This window comes from Balaenoptera ricei, chromosome 3, assembly GCF_028023285.1.
Source record: "Balaenoptera ricei isolate mBalRic1 chromosome 3, mBalRic1.hap2, whole genome shotgun sequence".
NCBI lineage: Eukaryota > Metazoa > Chordata > Mammalia > Artiodactyla > Balaenopteridae > Balaenoptera > Balaenoptera ricei.
The window spans coordinates 53,885,571-53,907,383 of NC_082641.1; the positions used below are offsets into that span (position 1 = coordinate 53,885,571).

The 21,813-nt window shown below is 37.9% G+C and overlaps 1 protein-coding gene across 14 annotated transcripts in view; it reads left to right on the forward strand.

Annotated features, from left to right (window-relative positions):
• MAST4 (microtubule associated serine/threonine kinase family member 4) overlaps positions 1-21,813 on the forward strand; it is a 562,265-nt gene that overhangs the window by 438,639 nt on the left and 101,813 nt on the right. For all 14 annotated transcript variants that reach the window (XM_059916517.1, XM_059916503.1, XM_059916508.1 and 11 more), the window contains one exon: positions 7,328-7,416. In XM_059916517.1, the coding sequence (XP_059772500.1) occupies positions 7,328-7,416 (89 nt within the window). The remainder of the gene's footprint in view (positions 1-7,327; positions 7,417-21,813) is intronic.

Genomic DNA, 21,813 nt, shown 5'->3' on the forward strand with positions numbered 1-21,813 from the left:
ACGATAAACTAGGTCGTTGCCTTGATGCCCACGTGCAGAGGGCTGAAGCTCTCTGCTTGGTAGTCACCACAGTTCTAGCTACCTGCTCTTTCTCCAGTGTGTCACAGGCTGTGCAAAAGAGCATGGACTGCTCTCATACCTGCATTGAATCTTGGGGGCGATTTTGGCATGAGTTTTTCAAATAAAATGCTGTGTTTTGAAGTTGAGTCACAGGAGATGGGGTGTACTAGGCGTGCCCGTCCGCTTAGCTCCCTAACTGGCCTTTCTCCCTCCTCCTTTGGTTATTGCAATCTAGCAGCCAGAATGATTCTCTTAAACCAAAACTCGGATGGTGTTTAAAACCTTCCAACAGCTTCCCTTTTCACCCAGAGTAAAACCAGTCTCCGTGCCGTGGCCTGCACCTGCCCCAGAGGTGGCCCCCGGGCTCTGTCCACTGTCCTCTTGGCTGTTCGCCTCTGGCCGGCTCCCCTCCCGCACGCTGGCCTGCCTGCTGGTCCTGGAGCACTCCTGACCAGGGCCTTTGCTCTTCCTGAATGTTCACTCCCTCATCCTCCCATCTTACTCAGACACCGCCCACCGCCCCGCCCCCGCCCCATGTGGCTTTCCCTAACCATCTGTTTAAGATCGTGATTTCCCACATCCGTGCTCCGTGTCCTACCCTCTGCGTCATTGTTCTCCATCGCCATCCCTCGTACTACAGAGGTCATCACCATCTCCCATAATATCTTACTAGTTTATTATGTTTATTATCTGCTTCCTTCTCTAGAATACAGGTCTCTAGAGGACAGCAGGGATATTTGTGTGTTTAGAGTAGTACCTAGCATGTATTAGGAGCTCGAAAAGTAATTTGTTGAATGAATCAGTGGAACCTTGGGGGGAGCCCTGATTTCATGGGCCATAGGGAAGACATCGGCAGTGTCATAACTTCACCTAAATAACAGAGTATGTCACGGACAGGAATATTAATGCTTTGCTTCCTGTTGCCTTCTAAGGGGCACTAAAGCTTATCCGGCCAGCTACCAGCTGTGGCCTCGTTGTGCTCTACAGGAAAAGGGGTAGAGCTGTAGACAAGCGGCCCAGAGGAAGGGTAGATTGATTTACATGTGAAAGACAAAAAAGTTATTTCTGGAGAAGACAATAGTATGAAGACAGACATGGAGAGAAGGGCAAGGCAGCATCTGAAGGAATTAAGGATTTGGGGGAGAAGTGTCCAAAGAAAATTGTAAGGAAGACTTGCTTTATGTTGCATGATATAATTTTTCTTTCAAATTCAGTCTCGAAGATACTTTTCAAGGCTTTTACAATCAGGTTTGCAAATACACAGAGGCCTAGATGTTTAATGTTGCACAAAGAAAAAAGAAATGTCCATGATATACATAATTTTAGTGCATTTAATAATCCTAAAATTTGCTTCAAATGAATAATCTAAAAAAGGCATGAATTAAACCCATATTTATGTTGCCATGGTTAAATCTCAAAAGTATAATGTTGAGTGAAAAAAAAAGTAAGTTACAGAATATCTATAATATATAGTGTGTGCTGAAGTGCAATTTATCCAAAAAGTCAAAAACATGACTGCCATACTAATATAAAATAAATATGTGTCAGAGATTTTATTTAACTTATTAATGAGGACAACAGTAAGAGATTTTGAAAACCATATATATACATAAAATATATAAATATATTAAAATATATATAAATGTATATATTATATACATATAATCAGAAATGATGAAATAAAATTTGCTAATAGATACAAAACCAGTTACTATCTCGTAGGAGAATGATATTAAATGTTTGGGGTCATCTCTCTGTGGGTGGATATTAACTGTATTTGCACAAGACAAAATTCATTTACATTATTATGGACAAAAATCACTTGTATTACTACTAGTTTTCTCCAACTTAACTGCAACCCCTACAGCGTTTAAAGTAGCCTAGTCACTAGAAAGACAGTGAAAGGTGTACACCCTTATAGAACCAGATAATCCCCGGGAGGTTCAATGCACAAAGCCTTCCCAGCCACTGAAAGGGCATATATACACTAAAGATTGAGAATAAACATCAGAAAATGATACCATTGTTCATTTCACGTGGTGGGAATTGTTTGATTATTTTTCTATATTTTCTATATTTTTAAAATTTCATAAACCAAACAAAAATAGTTAATAACTCCTCTAATCTGGTCTAACCCCTTCATTGTAAAGATAAGGAAACAGAAGCCTGCCTCTTTTATAACATGTTTTCAGCAATACCACATTAGCTAGACAATTTCTGCCTCCTGTTCATGCCCAGTTTCTTCCACTTCTGCCTTCCTCTTTGTTCAAGGAATATTCAGTGTTCAGATTCTATTAAGGTATCAGGAAATAGTTAGCAGATGTTCACATTCAGTAAAGCTATGGTCTATAATTGGCCTCCTGTGCAGATTTATCAAATTTTTCATCAAGATGAATTAATAAATTATAGGCTAGCTTTTCAGAATTCCTGGAGCTCTTCTTAGGCAATTCACTGCCCCTCAATTGCGGTCAGTCATATGTCGTACTGAGTGTTGACCTTTCAAGTCGGCTGTGACTGTTAGAAATTACTGCCTGTTTGGGTTTCTCTTTCTCAGCTTGTCCTACCACGATCAGACATGATCAGTATTCATGTCCCCAAATGATTGTAATTTAAAATTAAGCTGCATTTCAGCTACTCAGAACAGTTGCAGAAAGCCACAGCCTGGTGGGCCTCACAGCTTTTACAGACCTGGTAGAGGATAATTAACAGGTTCTGCCAGGAGAGATGTGACAGATCCAGCTGTGAGACTTTTACAGGTCCCGCCACGCCCTTCATACGGAGCTCTGAGCATAAGGACGATCTAGGCAGAAATAGAATATGGGCGCTTTGGACCAAAAATCCATACACCGCCTTCCCCTCCCCTCCCTCAGCTAGTGGCCCGCGTTCCTTTGTCCCTCACTCTGATCAGGCCTGACTTACACGATGACATGCGTGATCTGTCTCTTTATGCTCCTGACAAATGAAAGGTGCTCTTGGCAATCATTAGGAGATGGGGAAGCTGCTTGTGAAACTGCTTTGGTGAGCGGGAACAGTGAACTCAGGGAGCAGAGCGGCACCCTGTGTGATCCCAGGTCACCTGTCTGAGCCAAAACACCACGCCAGCAAATAAAACACTTCCCAGTGGTGGTTTCCTGTTGTGCTAAAGCGTCTCCAACCGAGTGCCCATTCCAACTGTGACGTTCTTCTCACAGAGGGTTCTGTCCCCACCTGCCTCGCCTCCCGGCCCGCAGGGGCCAGACAGTCCTACTGACTCAGAAGTACTGTCATTGCCTTTCACCCTCCCATTCTTCTCAGATCCCAGGTCCACAGTCAGCAGTACTTATTGTACTCTGTGTGTGTGTGTGTGTGTGTGTGTGTGTGTGTTTGTGTGTGTGTTTTCTGTTGGTAGGTGGATCTTTCTAGGCAGGAACCAAAGGAATGAGGTAACAAGGAAAGCTCACTTAGCACCATCAGCCCCTGTTCTAATCCATCGTTTACCTTTGCCTCTGTCTCACGTTATATATGGCTATCTTCTTGGGCTAAATTCAGATTTTCCAAGTAAAGAATCTGTGCCATTGTGTCACCTTGCCAACTGAGAGAACAGACTGAGCATGTCATCATAGGCTGTGTCCCCATGTGTTTTTTCAGCTGGGTGGCCTGAAGAGGAGCAGGTGCTTTGTGGGCAATGGTTGTTCCTGGCTTCAGCTTTCAGAAGCAAGCACGGGCAGGGTGGATGGCTTCCATTTCTTCTTAAAGAGTGAAGCAGAAAGATTGCATTTTGGGGATGGATAGCTGGAACTTGAATTCATAACTGTTCTTTAGTTTCACTTTTGCAATCAAATACCTTTAAGGTTCCTAAGGCTGAACTAGAGATAACTCTTTACAAGCTCACATGGTTAGAAGAGGATAAGTTTTCAACAAGAGATTCTTGCTAGAGTAGAAATGATGCTCCTATTTTACCTGGTAGGATGGCACTTGTTTTTTCCCTTGGGTGACATGGCTTGAGAAAAAGCAAGGGTGATTCAACTTCGTTATGCTGGTGAAAGAAAAGGGACCTTGAGTTTGCTCAGGTGGTGATGTTTCTGCTATTTTATCACTTTATGGGTTAAATGAGTATGGTGTGGTCGCCAGCACCGCAGGAGCCTCCTCACACCTGCTATTCATGAGCTTCTCCTTTCATCAGCAGAAGAGAGTGTGATACCTGGATGAGTAAATAATGACAACAGAGGTCAGCTCAGCATTTTACACCAGTGTCATTATTAACGCCGGCAGTGCCAGGTGCTGTGGCAGTCTAGGTAGTAAATACTCACAGGTCCTGCCCATTAGGAGTTCTCTTGTTGTGGGGTTAAATGCAGATTTTAATTCATTTATTGGGAATCAGGTACCTAGAACAATAAGATTAAGTGACTGTCAGGGATACCAGAAGTAGGTGATAGTCAGATTGGATGGCCACCCCTTCCCTCCAACTTTGTAAAGTTATATACAGAATATCTCAATAGGGTCCCAGTATTTTTAAAGTATTAATATATATATCAAGATCTAGGTATTTTAAGGTTAAATACAGTAAAAAAAAAATATGCCCCTTTACCCTTAAGAATGTTAGCAACAAATAAGTTCCTTTGAGAGGCCAAGACCCTACTTCGGAGTGTAGAGATTTGTGTACATATGTAAATCTCTGTCTTGGTCTGTATTTTGTAAAGTCTGGTTTTGCCATGCTGAGGAACATTTCATGTTTAAAAGCTTCCTGTTTGACTTTGAGAGATTCAAAAATTTTACTACTCTCACTAGCTTCAGGCTAAAGAGCTATATAGAAGTTAGAGAAGACACTTTCAGTTTTGATTGTTCATCACATTTGTCAATAAGATATCCCTCCGATTATTTAAGGATTTGTGTAACATAATACCAGTACTTTAATTATGGTGAACTGTTCACATTCTGAGGCAACTTGTTTTTAACTTCTTCTAACCTACTTTTATATTATTAGATAAAGAATCCTATGTTTTCTTTCATCATTAATTACATTCATAATCATCAGTTTGTAAAGTTTACAAATCTTTTTAGATGGTGGGCAAACATGGGATGAATGTAATATAAACTTTGTTCTTGTTTTTATGTTTTACATTGTTATATTTTTATATTGGCCAAGCAGATTCCATCAAGTTTTATTCCCACGTTTCTTTTTGAGTTTTTTTTTTTTTTTAATCACATTTTTTTAATCACATCAGTACTTTTCCACCCTTTTTTTTCTGGTAGACTTTAAATAACTGATACAATTGTGAGAATTTTTTGTTTGTGTTTTTCTTTGTTTTAAATACAAATTATTGGCTACTTATTTGACTTGTTGTGGTAATGTATTAGTCATTCTATTTGTTTCTTAGGAAAATTCAATTAAAATGTTTTTAAGAAATATTTTCTAAATTTTAGCTTTGCCAGCATATTTCACTGAAATTCTTATGTAAGATATTCATTAGGTTACTGTTTCTATTGATATATATTTCTTATTTATTTGATTTACATATATAAAAATTAATAAATGAATGTCAATAGGAAATTTTCATAAATGATTTAGATCAAATACTAAATGTAAAAAATAATACAAATAGCCATTTTTGTGTAAGCTAACCTGTATTACAATTAACTTGTTCAAATTAGCAAATAACTTTGCTGAGAGTTCCAGGATATAAATCTGTCATTTATAATTTCTCTTATTAACATCAACAAGTTGATATATTTAATATTCCTATATTAAAATTAAAGGAGACATTAATTTGAATTAACACTAAATACATTGTACAATATTTTTTTAAAAAAACAATCACACGATCTGACTTAACGGTTATGAATTTAATAGGCCAAATAATGGTTCTTGATAGATGAGTTGATAATACCACATTCCATCTTCATAATTATCAAGGGTCTATTCTTATTCAACAACTTCTTTAAGGCTGGGTAAACATGATCTTAATTAAACTCACAGATAATGCTAGGGGGTGTTGATTGCTCCAGTAAGGAAAATAAAATGATGCAGCCTGACCTTAAGAAATTATAAATATGGGAATGTTGACAAATGATAATAAGCAGCAAACATCTAAGAGAGAGAATTGGTTCCCAAGTCAATATTGGAGAAATAAATTTGGTTTGGCTTTGAAATGTGTTGTTTGAATCATATTTAGAAATGTTCCTTTCAAATATTTTATACAAATTCTCAATTATGTCCACTATATGTTATTTAGAAGTTAGGTGAAAATTCCTGTTTCAAGAATGCTGTAACAGGTATATTCTGAATTAAGAAGACATTACAATAAATCTTTAATGGTGGATAAGGGCACCAAGTGTAGGAGGATGGAATCATAGTGCCCTGAACCTTATTATAGGTGAATTCAATGAGGTAACCTGCTGGTTTGTATTATCCTTTTCTAACCACTATACTGATTGTGAAGTACCAGTCAGTACTGAAGAAAAGCAAATGAAAGTAAGATAACATCCACTTCATCATCAACCAGTTTTGCATTTACGTTATTCTTTGAGGCTTGTGAAAGTTACTTTGCAATCATATTAGCTATTTTTTAACTTTCCAGTAGCAGAAATAGGAAAAAATAGTTACCCTGTGCCCATATGTAGCAATTTATTTCTACTCACTGGGTACCAGAATAAAAAACAGTAGGTAGTGTGCCTGTGAGAAAAGGCCTTCATTGTTATTTTAATACAAACTGGAATCTGTTTTTATGATTCCAAAATATTTACCTTAATAAGGAGTTTGAATGCAGTATGAAGATGAAAAATGAATGAGTAGTGAAATACATTTATCTTAGGCATTGGCTGTTCTATTGACAAAAGGCACAGCTATGAAATTTGTCTAAATAATTAGATTTTTAATTAGTGCATCATTGTAAGATTAATGTCATTGTTCTTCATTGCATGTAATTTTGTATTAGAAATTTCATGTCAACAAAGATGCTACCTGTGGTTTGCTGATTTGAATCCTTAATTTATCACTTGTGTGTATGGCATATCACATATTTGCAGTCAAGAGCCAAAAGAAGGCATTTGATGACAACTTGGTGGTGAGGAATATTGATGGTGTTATATATGATACGAATACATTATATTTTCTAATATTCAGGAAACAGCCGCCCTTCAAATATTAGTGAGTACATATTGACTTGCAAAAATTTTAGAAGTAGCATGCGCGGATAGATTGTTCAACCTAAGCTATGTCTACTTTGAACATACTTGAACGTTATTATTATTATTGCTTTTAAAAGTGGTTTTCCTTTCCTTTGGACAGTTGCCGAACCAGCAACCGGAAGAGCTTGATTGGTAATGGGCAGCCCCCAGCACTGCCACGGCCTCACTCACCTCTCTCTGCTCATGCAGGTAATGAAATACCTTTTCTCGAGTTCTGTTTTACTTCCTCTTGCTAGTTTTTAAAATACAGGCATTTTGAAATTTAGATGCGTCTCCCCACCTTGTTATCTTGGTTTCCCTGTAGCTTTGTCACTAAGTTGTTCTTTCTCATCAGTCAGCCCAAACCTTATCCTCTCTTTGAGCGCTCGGATCTGAAAGGGAGAAATCCTTTTTATATGGGGTCCTATTCCAGTTTTTTTTTTTCTCCACATCTGAATTTGTGGATGATGCAAGTCACGCTCCCATGTTAGGATTTCCTTTGGGAAACATGGCCATGACAGTTGACATGAAGAGGATTAGTGTCAAGAACTGTAAGGGAGGAAAAATATCTTTTCCCTCTCCCCTTCTAACTTCTCCACTGGGGACCCAGTAACCAGAGACAGATTAACAAAGGAAAAGCATACACATTTATTTAACATACGTTTTACGGAACATGGGAGCATTCATGAGGAAATGAAAACCCAAAGGAACGGTTAAATCGGATTGTTTTTACAGTAGTTTGGTGAAGAGAGGGGAGTTGTGCAAAGACGTATAGGACAAAGGTGAGCTAGTTGTAGTAAACTGGGGGAAAGTTAGCAAGGACTGTTTGTTCAGATTCTTCTGTGTCCCTTGTCTTCAGAGATAAGAAGCCTCCTTTCCTCCAAGTGTAGGGAGGGTGCCTCTCACAAGAAGGTTTTATGACCTGCTTACGGGGCAGGTCAGAAGGCCCTTCCTGCACATGCTGTTTCTCAAATCCCTTCACCTTAAAATAGCCAGTGTGCCAGTGCGCCATATTTTGGGGTCTCATGTCCTAAAGTGCGTCAAAACTATTCAGCACTTTTCTCCCTAAAGTTGAACTTATCTATTGTATATATTAGCTAGCACAAACAATGCTGCTCTGAGCGGTCTAGAACATGTCTCCTCTTGTAACGTGGGCAAGAGTTTATCTAAAGTTTTACCTGCCAGTGGTGTCGATATAACTTATCTTTTCATCCAGAACCATTGTTGGGACAATGAAGATTCCAGAGATGAGACTCTTGGCCTCAAGAACTACTTAGAAGGATGGTAGAACCACATTACAAAAACTATGCAATGAAGACTGCTTTGTGTGTTTTTTGCTTGTTTGTTGGAATTCTATCTAAGATGGTGCAACGGAGAGAAGGGTTAATTCCAATCAGGAACGTTTGGGAGATATTGAAGGAGCCACTTGCTCATGATGTTGAAAGATGAGCAAGACTTTGGCAGCGGTGAGAGATGGGGGAATTTCTAGTGTGTGGCTAGAGTGTGGGAAGTACATGCTTGATTGTACAAGAATGTAAAGGTGAAAAGAGAGATGAAAGTCAGAAAGTAGAATGAATTTTGACTTTGAGCTCCTTTCACAGATTTTGAGCAGGATCTGTAGGAAGATGTGTTCGAGATATGGAAGATGATGGGGTGAAAGGATGAGTGTTTAAGCCCTACCTCTGTTATACTCTTGTGGAAACTGTCACACGATAGGCTTTCAGGTGGTGTTGACTTATAAACTAGGCTATGACTGGCCCCCAGAAAGCAGTCCTTTTGCTTAGGGGGGCTCTCCAGCTGAGAGTGGAAGTTATCTAAACATGTTTGGGGACAAGATGGGACAGAGAGAGAGAGACGTAGTTGCCCCTTTGGAATAAATTTTATTTTCCTCATAGTAATAAATAAAAGATGGTAAAGTTAAAAAGGCAAAGGACAAATTCATAAAATTATGATACTGTATGTAGTAAAACCACTAAAGTCCTTAAATGCTACTCTGAGGGAAAATTTTAGAGAAACTCCTACACGTATATGCAAGAAGGTGTGCTCTAGACTGCTCGTAGTGGCATCATTTGTAATAGCTAAACCTTTGAAGCAATGTGGCCCAAATGTCTATCAGTTGGAAAGTAGATAAATTAATTGTGGCATAGTTATCTACGGAACACCGTGCGCCTAGAAAACGAATGAACTAGCACTCAAAGAGAGTGTTGGGCAACAAAAGCAAGTTGCAAAAGAATCTTACTTAAACCATACATACAAGGTTAATGTGATGCTACGTGCAATGTTTTGTTTAGGGATACACACACATACACATATAAATATGTATCTGTGTATGTACGTTTATAGTAAGAGTCTAAAGGAAAATATGGTCATTTTAAAGACCCATTTTGTGTTAGTAGTTACGTCTGAGAAGGTGTCAGGGGGTATAATTGTGGAGAGGGGTAAGCAGTTGGCAATATTATATTTCCAAAGCTGAATGGTGAATACACAACTATTTATATTCTTACCTTTATACTTTGGAGATTTTTATTATATCATTGTCATAATAGTGAAAGCTGACCAGAGGGTCAAGCAAGGCCAAATACTTTACTCAGCGGCTGGAATTATATCTTTGTCTTATCTTTTCATTCCTCTGTCAGAGTGCCCAGCAGTATATACAAGGTGCTAAGTATAAGATAAATTTTATTTCTTACATATAATTCAGTTGTGATTAAACAGATTTAATCCTACTCCTCTTTGTAGTGTTCTGTAGTAATTGCATCATACTTGATGTGCCTGTTGATTAGTCTTTTATTGCCATTATTTCCTTCAGTTCTAATATTGAGATTAAAGAAAGTGTTGTTAAGACTTTAATGATCCTTTTAATTATTATTTTTTTTCTCTTTGGAGAATTCTTTTTCCTTCAAAACATAATTTTGTATTTAATCGGAGGAATGGGCAGAGAGAAGCCTGTCTTTCAGGTTCTGAGAGCATTTCCCCTTATGTTATGGAGGAACATAACAGGTTGTTATTCACTCAGAAGCTGTAGAAAAGTCTGTCGACTTTTTGTGAGAAATGGCATTTATCACAGTCTGGTAGGTTCCTATTTCTATATAAAAGAAGAATAAAATGTAAATTAAATAAAGGACCTGCCCTCACATCTTGATAATGCGAAACGCTTTCTCACTCACTGCGTCTCTTACCTCTTACTATTGCTACATTCTCTACTGCGTATGGTACACAGAGGCCAGGGGGACAGTTCCTTGATGTCCCCATGAAAAACAAGAGAAAGAATAAGGTCCATCTCTCAGTGGTTAGTCACCCAGTAGATACACTTTCTGTTTTTCTTAGATAGGGATTATGTGAGTCAGACCATGCATCACTGACACATGAATTTATACCCATTGAATGAATCGGTAGAAACGAGAACATTAATTTATTTGTGTAGATGTGTCAGTGGTACCCTGAGGAAGAAGAGATACTGGCATCATGTTCTGGAGCTTATCTCCACAGACAAAATAGTGTTTGTTGACAGCCAGGCATTCCTAAACGAACCATGAACAGGTCAGTCCCATTAAAAAAAAAAAAAAAGAAAGGTAAAAATCACAAGCTCCTAGTTCTAAGCATGAAATTTAATCCAGAAGCCCCAAAGGAAAAGACTAGTATCTCTCTCCTAAAATGAAAAATTCTGTGTAATAAACAAAATCAAAAGAAAACAAAGTGTGAAAAATATTTCTATGCCCATAACTGACAAATATCTGATTGCCTTAATATACAAAGAGCTTGTGTAACTTGATATGAAAATGGTGAATGCACCAGGAGCAAAATGGGGAAAGGATGTAAAAGGCGTGTCATAGAAAAAAATTAAATTGGCCAACAAAAATGTTTGAAATGATGATTCATTGCAATCATAAGAGAAATATGAACCAGAATAATGAGACACTATTGTTCATCTAGCATATTGTCAAAAATTTTGTAAAATTGATAGAATCCAATGATAGCAAGATTGTGGAGAAACAGTCCCTCTCACATCACATAAGTGTTGATGTGAATTGGTACAACCCTTTTGGTTAGTTTGCAGTATCAGTTAAAATTTCAACTGCATTTACCCTTTCACCCAGCAAATCCATCTCTAGGAATTTATCTTACTGATATCTCACAGAATAACAGAAAATAATAAATCTAGCATTGCTTGTAACTAGCAAATGGAAAATTAAGTTGTTACCACTTTATTATTTAACATGCCCTTCATTAAGCGGCTGGTTTAGTAGAAAATAATTCAGGTATATAATCCAAGACTGCATGTTTGTTACAAAGAATGAGGTAGGCTTTTATGTTCTGATGTTAGAAAGCTGCCCAAGATAGGCTGTTCAGCGAAAAAATACGCTGTGTAATTTTATATGTGTGTGTGTGTGTGTGTGTGTTTGAGTGCATATAGACATGCATAAATACTTGTATATTCATGCATATTCATAAGGAGTTTTTGGAAAGAGAAAGCAGTGTTTATCTTTGTAGAATAGGAAAGTAGGGAAATTAGTGTGTAGTGGTTTTATAATAAAATAAGGCTCTAAAAATAAAACTGGTAAAGGAAACAAAATAATACCTGCTTACTATGCAGTAAATTACCAAAAATTTAGTGGCTTAAAACAATATCCATTTATTGATCTTACAGTTCTATACAAGTCTAGGTAGGCTTGACTTGTTTGCCTTCAGGGGAGCTCTCAAGGTATCTCAAGGCCAAAATCAAAGAAAGGTAGAAAGGATAAGCTCCTATTTCTGTAGGAACCCTCACCTGCTTTTTCTGCTCATGGTATCATAAGGCCAGAGTCAGTGTCAGTTATTGACCTTAAAAAAAAAAAAAAAGAAAAAGAGCTAGTTATTTTACCAGCAAAATTAGTTTATTTGGGAATAGCAGAGAATTACAGCAAACCGTAGGTAAGTCCAAAAAACAGAGAAGAGAGGCTTTTGTTTTTACAGAAGAAAAGAGGAAGTTGGGAGGAGAGTCCAGGGTGGTGGTTGGTTCTCAGTGGCTGAGCTGTTGCTGGACCGGGAGAAAGTCTTCCTTCCCCCTGCTGGGGTGTGAGTGGTAGTGTGTGAGAGCTCCCCTTTCAGGGCTTCCCCATTCCATTTAAAATGAGGCTTTCTTTATTTTCACAATGGGCTGGACTCTTATCTAGAGACTGGCAAAGAATCTACTTCCGAGCTTATGCAGATTGTGGACAGATTCAGATCCCTGTGGCTGTAGGACTGAGATCCACATTTTATCCTGGCTGTGAGCAAGAAGCTGCCCTCCTCCATCTTCAAGCCTGCACTGGCACATCCAGTGATTCTCATGCTTCATATCTCTAACTTATCCTGCTGTCAGTCAAAGAAAATTTTTTATTTTAAAGGGCTTATCTGATTGGGTCAGGGTTACTCAGTCTCTGTATATTAAAGTCAGGTGCTGTGGAACTTTAATTACGTCTGCAAAATCCCTTCATAGTAGTACCTAGATGAGGGTTAGGATAACTAGGAGACAGGAATCTTGAGGAGACCATTTTTAGAATTCTGCCTAGCACAATATCACTTCAATATTGTATTTTGATTCAAATGGTTAAAGTCTGCGCTCTAAGAGTGATACTTACAGAGGATGAGCCACAGACTAGATGTAGTCAAATAACTGAGACCCACTGACTCCAAACTTCTAGAGTCCTAGAATCAAATGTTGTCCCATTGGTCAAAATACCTAACCTTTGGTGTCTTCAGAAATTGTTTTACTGGGAATTTGCATCTGGCTACTTAGATTCATTTATACAAGGGTTTCTGGATGGAAAGGTGGAAAAAAGCCTCACTTTCCTATTGGACAACTCTAGGAGTTATTAAAGACAGGAAGTATTCTTAAACCACTAAGTACACATAACCTATTAGGTTTGTATCTACTTGGTAAAACTTGTATAAATTACTATCTATGTATCTATCTATCGAGCTACCTGTCTATCTGTCTGTCTATCTATCTATCTATCTGTCACATATAGGGACCTCATTTCTGAAGGATTAGTTACCACTGTATTTGCTGCTCTACTCACCAAGTCTCTCTTCAAAGATATAACTGAGCTAAAGGAGGCCCATCCAGGTGAAAATAACAGAGAACTGGAGTGACTGTATGAACAATACAACTCCAAGTGGAAACTTGCAAAACTCAGGAAAGTATTGGGGTAACACATGGGGTTAGGCAATGAAACATCCCGAATCCCACTCTTCAAAACACCCTGAGAACATTTCTATGTGCATTTCTTCATTATTTTCCCTTCTCCCCACCTCTACCCTTGGGGCCTTGGCTTAACAAACACAACCGAGAGTATAAATTAAGGTGGTTACCAAATAGAAACTATGAGACATCGTGTACACTTTTTCAATAACGTTTTTATTGTTTCAGAAAACTGTGAGGCCCTTCCTCTTTTGAACTTGTGTTGGCATCTCTTTTGGAGCCATGCATTGGTCTCACCACTTCACAACTTGCTCTCCTTGCATTTCTGCTGTATCAGTTGTACTTATTCAGATGTGACACTGAATAGGATGGGGGTAAAAGGCAGTGGTTTTGTAGACAGGCACACTGATACAAAGAATTGAAAGTCAGTAGTCCAGCAGTGAAGTGGAGATAGAGAAAAAATACACAAGGTGGAATAATAAATTCAACGAAGAGAGTCTGGGATAGAACAGGATTAGTCAACATTCCAGGGTGCCAGAGACATACGTGAGAGCATCCCTGATGTTGGTGAGGAACTTTATTATAACACACTGCCCCAAGAATGTGAACAATAAGCTTGGAAGATATGTAGCTGGGTGGTAAGAGATTTAGTAAAACCTGAAATGTTGGCGCTTTGTGCCAACCAAATCCTTAATCCACTTACCAATATCCACATGACCCTGAGCCATTTTTAAGGTATGATAAAATCTCACAAGATATTTTGCAGCCTCTGTTCCCATGACTCTGATCTTCAAGGCTGATACAGTTAAAAAATAAAATGTGATATTCTGATTGTAACAGTAAGCTGAGAGTTTGTAGAAAACATGAGAAATTATATGGAAATATAAATCCCCTTTTTAAAAAAAATTAATTTATTTATTTATTTATTTTTGGCTGTGTTGGGTCTTTGTTGCTGTGCGCGGGCTTTCTCTAGTTGCGGTGAGCGGGGGCTACTCTTCGTTGTGGTGCGCGGGCTTCTCATTGTCGTGGCTTCTCTTGTTGCAGAGCACAGGCTCTAGGCGTGCGGGCTTCAGTAGCTGTGACACGTGGGCTCAGTAGTTGTGGCTTACGGGCTCTAGAACTCAGGCTCAGTAGTTGTGGAGCACGAGCTTAGCTGCTCCGCGGCATGTGGGATCTTCCCTGGCCAGGGCTCGAACCCATGTTCCCTGTATTGGCAGGCAGATTCTTAACCACTGTACCACCAGGGAAGCCCATAAATCCCCTTTAAACCCACTATCCAAGGATAACCCTGCTGACATTTTATTGTATCTCTTGCCTTTTTTCCTGTACGTATTGTGTGTGTGTGTATGTGTCTGTACATCTGTACATGTGACTGAAATGCATATGCTGTAACTTTTTCTTTACTCCACACTTGCCAACACTAATGTTAAAGTTTTTCAGGTTCTGTTGACAGAGGCCAAGCATAATATCATAGTACCTTTTCCAGTTCTATTGGGATATAATTGACATGTAACACTGTATTTAAGATGTACAACACAATGATTATATATCTTTTTTTTAAAGACTGCCACAGTAAGTCTAGTTAATGTCCATCGCCTCACATAGTTACACTTTTTTTTTCCTTATAAGGAGAACTTTTTTTTTTTTAACATCTTTATTAGAGTATAATTGCTTTACAGTTTTGTGTTCGTTTCTGCTGTATAACAAAGTGAATCAGCTATACGTATACATATATCCCCATATCCCCTCCCTCTTGCATCTCCCTCCCACCCTCCCTATCCCACCCCTCTAGGTGGTCACAAAGCACTGAGCTGATCTCCCTGTGCTATGCGGCTGCTTCCCACTAGCTATCTGTTTTACATTTGGTAGTGTATATATGTCAATGCTACTCTCTCACTTCACCCTAGCTTACCCTTCCCCCTCTCTGTGTCCTCAAGTCCATTCTCTATGTCTGTGTCTTTATTCCCGTCCTGCCCCTAGGTTCATCAGAACCTTTTTTTTTTTTTTTTTTGGATTCCGTATATGTGTATTAGGAGGAGAACTTCTAAGATTTACTCTTTCAGCAGCTTTTAAATATACAATACGGTTTTGCTAACTCTAGTCACCATGCTGTACATTACATCCCCAGAACTTATTTATCTCATAACTGGAAGTCTGTGCCTTTTGATCACCTTCACCCATTTCACCCACCCCCCAACTCTGGCAACCACCAGTCTTGTGGTTTTTAATTTCTTCCACTTTGTTGTTCTATCTATGAGTTTGTTTTTTTGTTTTTGTTTTGTTTTTAGATTTTACATATTACTGAGATCATACAGTATTTTTCTTTGACTTATTTCATTCAGCATAATGCCCTCAAGATTCATTGTGTTGTTGCAAATGGCAGGATTTCTTTCTTTTTTATAGCTGGAGAGTATTTCTGTTGTACATACACACCACATCTTCTTTATCCATTCATCTGTTGAAGGACACTTAGGTTGTTTCCATGTCTTGGCTACTGTAAATAATGCTGCAGTGAACATGGGAGTGCAGGTATCTTTTTAAGATACTGATTGCATTTGCTTCCAATATGTACCCTGAAGTGGGATTGCTGGATCATATGGTAGTTCTCTTTTTAATTTTTTAAGGAACCTCCATAGTATTTTCCACAGTGGCTACTCCAATTTACATTACCACCAATAGTGTATAAGGATTCCCTTTTCTCCACATCTTCACCAAGGCCTGTTATCTCTCGTCATTTTTGATAATAGCTATTCTAGCAGGTGTGAGCTGAATAATTTGTGCATGTTTTAGTTATCTTTTGTCATCTCACTGATACTCTTTTCTGATTTGCTAATTTTTAAAAAAATTATTGATTTATTTATTTATTTATTTATGACTGTGTTGGGTCTTCGTTTCTGTGCGAGGGCTTTCTCCAGTTGCGGCAAGCGGGGGCCACTCTTCATTGTGGTGCACCGGCCTCTCACTATCGCGGCCTCTCTTGTTGCGGAGCACAGGCTCCAGACGCACAGGCTCAGTAACTGTGGCTCATGGGCCTAGTTGCTACGCGGCATGTGGGATCTTCCCAGACCAGGGCTCGAACCTGTGTCCCCTGCATTGGCAGGCAGATTCTCAACCACTGCGCCACCAGGGAAGCCCCATGATTTGCTATTTTTTTAATGCTGTTTTTTGATGAATGCAAGTTTTTATTTTTAATTTTGTTGTCATCAAGTTTGTCTTTTTCTTTCTTCCATTTTTTTTATATATATAAAATGGATTTCTTCCATTTTTGTTTTTGTCTTATCTAGTTGTTGTACAGTTTCTTTTTTTTTTTTTTTAAAAAACAAGGCTGGTCTTCCTCTAAGAATCGCTGCTCTGACCTCACTGTTTCCCCTGACTCTTAATTTTGACAAGCTTAATATCAGTGAAGTGTTTCTTTACCTCCTCGTGTTCTTAGTCTGCCATTTAGGGTGATGGTTTTCCCAGGCAGTGAGTGAATTTTTGAGGAACAGGGTCTTTTTTGAATTCTTCCTAAACCTTATAGGCTAGCCTACAAAGGGAGGAAGATAGCAGTATTAAAAAAAAAAAAAAAAAAAAAAAAAGGCATTAAGACAGTTTCTCTCAACCCCCTAGATGACTAGGGGGAGACGGTACACTTACATATTTCTGCTCAGATATTTGTGGCCCCATCAGGTTTGCATGCAGCACACAGAAGGAAAGCCGTTACCATGAATTTTAGTTTGCTGGTGGGAACAACCTAGTCAATAGAGATGAATGATCTTTAGGTATAAGTGAAAGATTTCTTCTTAGATAAGGTGAGACTAGGGACATAGCCCTGAGCGTAAAGGTGCCTTTGTTTCATCATTTTGTTTTGTGACTTTCATTCAAGCTTTCAGTAGGTTTTCTGTGCTTGAAATATTGTTTGCCAGACTGTTTAAATATGATTTGTAGATCTTTAATAAAAATGTTCAATCAGCAGGGCAGTGACCTCCTTTGGCTACACAGACATGGTACAAGACAGATGGTTGCTTTGCTTCTTTATATTTGAGGAATACGACAAAGCAAGGTTGTGTGCTTCTAGAGTCATAGCAAATTGATGGCTAGCCTTAATGCAAATTAAGTTTGCAGATGTCCCATATAACCACTCTTTCTTTAAAGTGATAGAAACTTTCTTGTTTTACTCAAGAGCAATCTCTGATATAGTCATTCGTTATTTTTTTCTACTTATAAGCAGATCTCAACAAAATCAACTTAAACTTGTAAAACATTGTGTTCAGGTGAGAGCACCTTGATGTCCTCCTCATAGAGTTTCGTTTTATGTAGGTAAAATTGGCAAATCATATGGCTGAACATAGTCACCCTTGGGTGGAACATTACCTTGGAATCATCTGCTTTTATTAAAACCTTAAATGAGCTCAAGACCAGAGTTCTTAATCTAGTATGTGTGTCCACGGTGTATGATTTCGCAATGCATCTGTTCTGTGATTTCAAGTATTTGATAAATCAGTTTCTCTGAATTACGGAGAATACATCTTTCTTATTTCACGTTGTACCCACAGTTTTTTGTTTTTTTTGGTTTTTTTTTAATCCTTAGCCTTTGTGTAATTGCCAATTGTTGGCCTGAGTAATGACACATCTTGCCCTTCCTGCTTAAGGAAAAGGATGATAAAATCAGATGAACTGACGTCAGTCATTGTGTTTTCTTAGTTTTGGGTATGGCTTTGTGTTGAGTCACTAATCAGGGGTATATACCAACATCATTAGTATTTGTTAATTCCTTCATGCAGCTCCATCTGTCCTGTGACCTGCATTTATCATTTTGGTTCTTTGAGAAGAGTGTAATGTTTACATGTAGTATATTCCTAATGATAATTTAATGACTGGCATCTTTCCCCTAATCTCTAAATATAAATAAATAAATAAATAGATAGATGGATACATAGATAGATAAAGACTGGCATCTTTCCCCTAATCTCTAGATAGTCCCCTAAATCTAAATGTAGAATTTAACCTGAATGGTCTTTGATTTAGCTTTTTGGTTTCTCCTTTATTATAAATTGAAGCTTTTGGAAGCTTACTGCTAAATTTAATCTTAATGCACCCCTGTGTTAACAAAAGTGGTATTGTTTTTGTTTTTGTTTGTGAACATGGGTCCCCTGGGCAGCCACTTAGGAAGATTTTGCTCCTCCATCCTTTGGGAAGCGCTATTCCTTTCTATTTATTTTTTTAAATCAAAATTTGGCAACTTTTTTTGTGTTTATGCATCAACTGTGGATTTTCTTTGGCTTGGTTTGGTTCCTTAAGTACCAATTGGATCTTCATTACATATTTTTCAAGTTAGAATTGACAATATTTACGGATGGATTTGTGGGGTGAGAGAGAGTTGATCAAGGGTGGCTTCCAGAGACCTTGCTGAGAACATGGGTCAGTGGAAGGGGTGCTTCCCAAGATACAGGAGACAAGAACAGATCTGAGATAACGCTTAAGAGTTCACTTTGCTGCTGATCGGATTTAAGATGCCCAAGAGACTTGTAAGTGATGTAAATAAACAGTTGTTCCATGGGCCTGAAACTCAGGAGTCTGTGCTGGTGATAACAGTCTGGACCATGCATTTATAGACAGTATTTAAAACATGGGGAGGGGATAAAATCATTGAGGGAAAGAGTTTTGGAGGTTCTGAAGACAGAACTTTGAACTGAGTCTACAAGGCCAACATTTAGACATTCTGAGAAGACAAGTAGCCGACAAGAAACTGAGAGGCAGCAAGCTGAGAGGCAGGAGGGAAAGAGGAGAAGGTAGTGTCACAGATGCCAAAAGAAGACAGGGCTCCCAGAGAGGGACTGGTGAATTTTAGCATCAAGTCAGTAATCTCTATGGGGCACATAACAAATATTTGTTGAAAGAGTAAATAACTGTTTATAAAGAAATGCACAGAGGTCATTTTTACTCTGTTGACTAAAAATGCACCGAACTTCTGATCGAAGGCAAGGTTTGTTTTCCCCGCAAAGAGAAAGTCCTCTGAAATATCTGTCTGAGTACTTACGAAGCCCCACGCATTATAGTGCATTATCTTAATAACTTTATTTTGAAAGTCATTTTAGCAAATCTTTCATTTGCCTTGTCCATAATATAATCTGTTTCAACCATTGCTAAAAGCTGAGAGGGAGCTGTTGCCTTTTATACTCTTTATTAGTTTGGTTGCTAAGGTGCTTTACCCCCTCCCAAGTCCACAGAGCAATCAAACAAGGCAGTGTTTCACTGAAATTAAGGAAATCTGAAATGTTCTCTTTCTGATAGAGAAAAGACATTGGGAATTCTTGAAGTTATTTTGTCTCTGAGAAAAGAGATTCTTAAAAATTTTAGATGGATAAGAATACTTAAGAAACTCAGGTCTCAAATAGCCAGTTTTCTCTAAAGTTAGTGAGATATAGAATATTTTTAATTTCAAATTCTATAAAATATTACAAACGAATATTAAAATAATTGGTTTATCAACTTTGTCTTTGAGATTAGACATTTTCAGATTTAAATCTCTTAAGTATGATAATTATGTATTTCATTGATTTAAAATATATAAATGACATGTATTATTATATCTTCTAAATCTCTGGGAAGTTTATATATTCAAATTGGCCCCCCAAAAAACCTTTTTTATATGCTAGTTGAGAAATAAGGGATTGCCTTACGTTTAGGGTTGCTTTTATTCTAAGATATATGATAAGTAAATGATGACCTAGAAAGTAAAAAGGTACATTTAAAATCCTTGCTGAATCACTTCTCTCCTCACCCTTGAGGTTTTCACTACCTGATGGGCTCAGACTGGACAGTCTGCTTTGGTGACTGTCACAGTGACTTCGGTTTTTCTGGCACTTTGATGCTCTGGCACCCTCTTCACTAGCTTACTCCCAAGTTGTCTCTGAACTAGAGTGAAAAATTCTCAGCTATATGTAAATACAGACTGTCTTCTTCAGCCCATTAGGCTGGTGAGAGTGTGTGGATTTGTATCACAGGAAACCTAACTGTTCCATAGAGATAAAAGAACTTGAGGTAAGGGTCCTGTTAGCCTGGGGATCAGCCAGCTGTCTTCATTAAGAGCCCCGCACCCTTGGTAGAAGGCTAGATGCTCCCTCTTGGGCAACCTGTAAGGGAGGATTAAAAGTCTGTGTTTTAAATTCAAGTACCTACACTAAAGAGCATTTTCTTAAATATCACGTCTAGCAATGCCATCTCTATCTTTGAACTTACCCTGGCATAATTACAATTTCAGCTTTAATGATGCTTTAATGCAGATTGTTGTATTTACTGTGGTAATGTGTGAGCACTTCTCCACAAAGCCATGCAAATTGCAGGCTTTTCAAGTTCTAAGCTTTGATGTTAGGAGTAACAGTGGGTAATTGCAGAGTTTGTCATGGGATGTTAAGGTGTACATACAATCTGTTAACTATCACCAATTTAGAGGGTTCAGCTGTGGGAAGAGGAGCCCATCCACACTCCTACATTAGAATTGATAGCAGATTTGGTTTCTGTAGACTAGGGAAGAGAGAGGTGGAGAAAATTTAGGAGAGCATACATACATACAAGAAAAGTCATATAGTTTTAGGAAGAAGAGATCATTTTTATTTTAAAAAAGAAATTTTAGGTTTTTAAAAAATGTCTTTAAAAACCTTTTTTTCCTGTTCACAAAAGCTCTACATGTTTGTTATAGAAAGTTTGGAAAATACAGGAAAGTATAAAGAAGAATATAAACATCATTTATATTCTTATTCACCACTCAGAATTAACTACTTAACAATTGGGTATTTGTCTAAATATGTAGATTTTACACATCTACATCTATTATAATGTTTATAACATTTATGTATCTGTAAATTTGTACATACAAACATAAAATTACATATGTACACATAGCTTTGTATATATATATATATATATATATATATATATATATATGTAAGTATGGGATCAGATATAAGTTTGTATCTAGATCATTTTCTTCTGGTATTATTTTGAGATTTTTACATACCATTAAATACTTTTCATTGTTGTTTCAAATACTTGGTTTTAATGAGTAGATATATTCCATTTCATGAATGTGCCATAGTTACCTCCCCGTAATGAGTATTTTGGCTCTTTCCAGTTTTTTGTTCTTATAAGTAATATTGTGGTGAATAGCATTGTACATAAATCTTTGTGATCAACTTTGATTAGTTTCTCAGCCTAATCTGGGAAGGTATTCTTTAAAGTGCTGGCCTTCTATTGTCTTGTATTTGTGTCGTTGGGCCATCCATTGTTGTCTGACTGAGATTTTTGAGTCATTAAGAGTCAAAGATTGGGTCCACAGGAAATGCTCTTTAATGCTTGCTGCAGATGACATTTAATAAGGATCAAGAATGTGTTATGTAGGCACCAGAACAACTTTACGCGTTTCCAAGTACATCTCAAGTGTGTTCTCTCTAGGTGAAACAATG